Source organism: Pinus tabuliformis, chromosome 2_1 (assembly GCF_031772625.1).
Source record: "Pinus tabuliformis cultivar Carrire ecotype Pingquan chromosome 2_1, CPIR1, whole genome shotgun sequence".
NCBI classification, from domain to species: Eukaryota; Viridiplantae; Streptophyta; class Pinopsida; order Pinales; family Pinaceae; genus Pinus; species Pinus tabuliformis.
Genome location: NC_142299.1, coordinates 611458756 through 611462726, shown reverse-complemented (window position 1 = coordinate 611462726; position 3971 = coordinate 611458756). Strand labels below are relative to the sequence as shown.

Here is a 3971-nt window from a genome sequence, read left to right as displayed (position 1 = left end):
TATTCTTCCCATCCTAATTTAATATTTATAAATATAAAAATACAATTATTTTAGTCATGGAATTATGAGTTGAAGCATTAGTTCTTGTTTTATATATAATTAAGATGTTTTATTTATTTTGTAATTTTTTTTTTCTAAAAATACCTTGTGTTTCCAAGTTTGAAAATATATAATTAGAAGATCTGATATGACTTTGTATTTTCCATGGGACCAAAATTAAAATAGACTGCAAAATTTCTATAGGACCCAAACTAAAATGCCTACAAAAACAAATTAATGAATTAGAACCAATACTAAAAATGCCTACAAAAACCAATTATTGAACTAGAACTAAAAACCATAAATCATCCTAAAAACCCTTATTCTTGACCCATATTATCATTCTCTTCATTCTTATCAGCAAAAAATTTATACATAGATTTGGTATCCCACAATCAAACATAACAGAAAATTTCATAACTACAACCCATGAGGCCCAATCATCGAAAGATTCCACTATCTCCAAAGCAGCTGAGCGAACTTGGATCACTTCTTTGGAAAAATGGTCTTCTTCAGTATTCAACTCTATCAATATGTGTTTAACCTCCAACCATTTCAATTCAAGAATTTTTGCCTAATCTCCTTAATGATGTGGTATAATGAGGAGAAACAATGTCGATTTTACCATCGACCCATTCAATAACAATTTTGGAATCACCAAAAGTTTACAATTCCTTTACTTTAAATTAATATGCAACAAATATCAAGGCCCATAAAGTTAAAAACTTTATCTTGTTATTTGATCCACCACTAATCAAACTAAAAAATAATAATAAATTAATAAATTCACATCATTTCCTTTTCTAAAAAATAATTTGATTATCTAATTTATAAAACTTAAATATTTTAATACCATAAAAAAATTCCGTCATCAATACAATTATAAACTTCATACATTAAATTCCACATCATTTTAATAGAAATAATAAAAAAAAAATACTTATGAATAATTAGAATTTTTGAAATTTTAGCATCATGAAAAATAACATAAATAATAATACTTATCCCACTGCATTACACAGTGAGTTTACTTAAAGAACCATAGATCAAAAGATAGTAATCCGAGAAGTCAAGAATATCAATACATAAATTGTGTATTAAACGACAAAGGTGTAGTCGGGATACTTGTATCTTGAGCAGAGTGCACATCTTTAACCAAAAATCATAATATAATAGTAAGTAGAAGTTTATTAAATTGGATAGGTAGATATGTTTCTGTCATCTTTATAGTTAATAGCTTATGTTTCTTTATAAATGATTATACGTTCAAAACCAAAGAGAGAGTTATTATGTTTTCACATAGTTTATTTATTAAATATCAAATAGTTGTATAAAAGTAGGTTCCTTTTGATATAAATTAAAAAAAAAAATTGAAACACCAATTTTGTATATAGTTTAATTATAAATTTAAAATTATTTTAATATCAATTTTATGTATAATTTAATTATAATTTTAAAATTATTTTAATATTATTATGAGAGACATAAGTTAAAATTCAATCAAAATGATTCACTTCTTAATATTTTAAACCATTAATTAATTAGATTCAAAATCATGATTTTACTGTTAATTTTTTGCATTCCAAAATCTTCAAACAAGTTAAATGCTCTAATTTACGAATTAAAAAATATACTGTTAAAACTAAAAATCAGTGATTCCCGATGAATTTATTTCATAAAGATTGTAACATTTATCTCGCAAATTTCCAAAGCGAAACAAGTAATAAAGATAAGACTAGCCTACTCGAGGGAAATAGGTATTCTTGTATCAAATGGATTCCTTTTTTAAGTGAAAAATCAGATATAAATAGATATATTTATTAGATTTAATTAAATTTTATCGGAATAAATTAAATTGAATAATAGAATAATTCTCTTAATAATATTTATGTGGATAGATATGGTCTATATTAAAATTAAAGTTGAATAATTTTGATTTTTTAATGAATGAATGTCTAAATTTTCTTTGTGACAATATTCTTAGTCCAATACACAATAAAACCCATATAATATAATTATAGATTTCTATAAATTTTCTCTGTTATAAAATTCATAACAGCCCTATGTCTTCCATCTCCATTCACTCGCCGCCTTCATCACCCAGCCTAGCCACGTTACAAATTCAAGTCATGTTTGGAATTAACTGATATAGGTGTTTCCACCTCCATTCCCCAGCCTAGCCACGTTACAAATTCAAGTCATGTTTGGAATTAACTGATATAGGTGTTTCCAATTAGAATGATGGAGGCGTTTCATTTTCCCTGTCGACCGTTGGCACGCAAGCGTCAAGTTGAAGTGAAATCGAACTAGCAAAAATTAGGTTGGTGAGGAATACATAGATATGAGCAATATTACAAGAAGTTCCAGTGCGACAACACCTTTAGATCGAAGGTCACTAGTTCCATTTCTGTTGCATGGAATGGGTTAATTCATGATCGCATTTATTGTTTTTTATTTTATCATTTGAGCAAAATGTTGGAGCAGAAAGTGAAGGTCCTGTGTCCTTGAATATGAATATGTATTTCTGCAGAGAAAATAATGGTGGTGAAGAGAATGGAGGGGAATCCTACCATCCTCACCATTCTTCTTGTTTCGAGCTCGACAATTGATACCATCCTATGCGGAAAAACATGAAGCTGCAAGAACCCATTATTAAAGAAGATTTTGATGGCCACCTCTAGATGCCATGGTAGAAAAAATAATGTGGATTGTTTTAGCTGCAAGAACCCATCATAAAGAAGTTTTTGATGGCCACCTCTTGGATGCCAGAAAGTTGGTTGAAAGAATAATGTGGATGGTTTTGCCTGTATTCTCATAGATGTGCCATGATGTTTTGGTAAACCATATGGCGAGAATCTCAATTACAGTCTCGAGAAGAATGGAGGAAGACGCCACTAGATTCCATTTTTGCAATACCCCATTACTTTTCTTCATGCTCACTAAAAAATAATTATACATATTAACTTTGTTAATGAATTATTATTTTTTATTTTTTTATTTTCTTTTTATTTTTCAATACGAAAAAAACATAATTGTATATTAATATCAGATATTGAAGATAACAGATGCCTTCAAATGTTTCACAGTACAAGAGAAAAATCCTGTGACATTAAAAGCAAATGAACTGTAAAAGACAAGCAGAGTTACAAAAAATTATACAAAAATAGAGAGAGGGTGGAGAAACTTAGCCAGGGAAAGGGAAGTCTTCAATATCAATGACCTTCTGATCCAGGATAATTTCTAAGTGAATTTTTCCAGTGTTACCATTTAAGCCCCTCTTCGATAATTCATCTGCATCCATATTTTGTTCCCTGTCAACATGCCTGATAGTGGAGTTGCTGAGTTGCTTCCATAGTAGATCGATCCTCTTCAGCCATCCAAGTAATAATGGATTTGTGATGTTAGCATATCCCATTATTTGATCGATTATAACTTTTGAATCTCCATGGATATGAATGAGAGGAATATCCAGTAAATTTGTGAACCATAGAAGGCCCCATAAGGCCATTGCCTCAGCCTTTGTATTAGTGCCACTACCTCCTTGCCAGAAACTTCTGAAAGTCAGTGCCTCCGAGATGGCAAGCCAAAACCCACAACCACATGTGTGTCGTTGCACAGCCCCATCAAAAAAACCCATAGGGTATATCAGCTGAACTTCAGTCCTCTTATGTCTAGGAGCCATGGAGCATATGTCTTTTGTGGAATATAGAGTGTAGCAGATGATAACATTTTCAATAATCTTGTTGAAATTTCTAGTGAAATTCTGAAAGATATAGTTGTTTCTCCACTTCCAGATTTCCCAAAATAGAATAGGTAGAATAATTCTCCAGTCAGCCTTTTGAGAGCTCCACAATGTAGACAGTCCACAATGCAAGCATGTTGGACATACGGAAAACCAATGTGAGAAGAAAGTCCTTTCCAGACTTGAGTTG

At 30.3% G+C, this 3971-nt stretch overlaps 1 protein-coding gene across 1 annotated transcript; it reads right to left on the bottom strand.

Moving 5' to 3' along the window:
• Positions 1-3223: 3223 nt before the first annotated feature.
• On the bottom strand, positions 3224-3721 carry LOC149201996 (uncharacterized). The gene has a single exon (XM_089401432.1). It carries the CDS (start codon positions 3719-3721, stop codon positions 3224-3226), a length of 498 nt encoding a protein of 165 aa, XP_089257558.1.
• Positions 3722-3971: the final 250 nt, after the last annotated feature.

Bases quoted from the DNA above. Each gene is read 5' to 3' on its own strand.
- LOC149201996 (XM_089401432.1), bottom strand. From the start codon at position 3,721: ATGGCTCCTAGACATAAGAGGACTGAAGTTCAGCTGATATACCCTATG.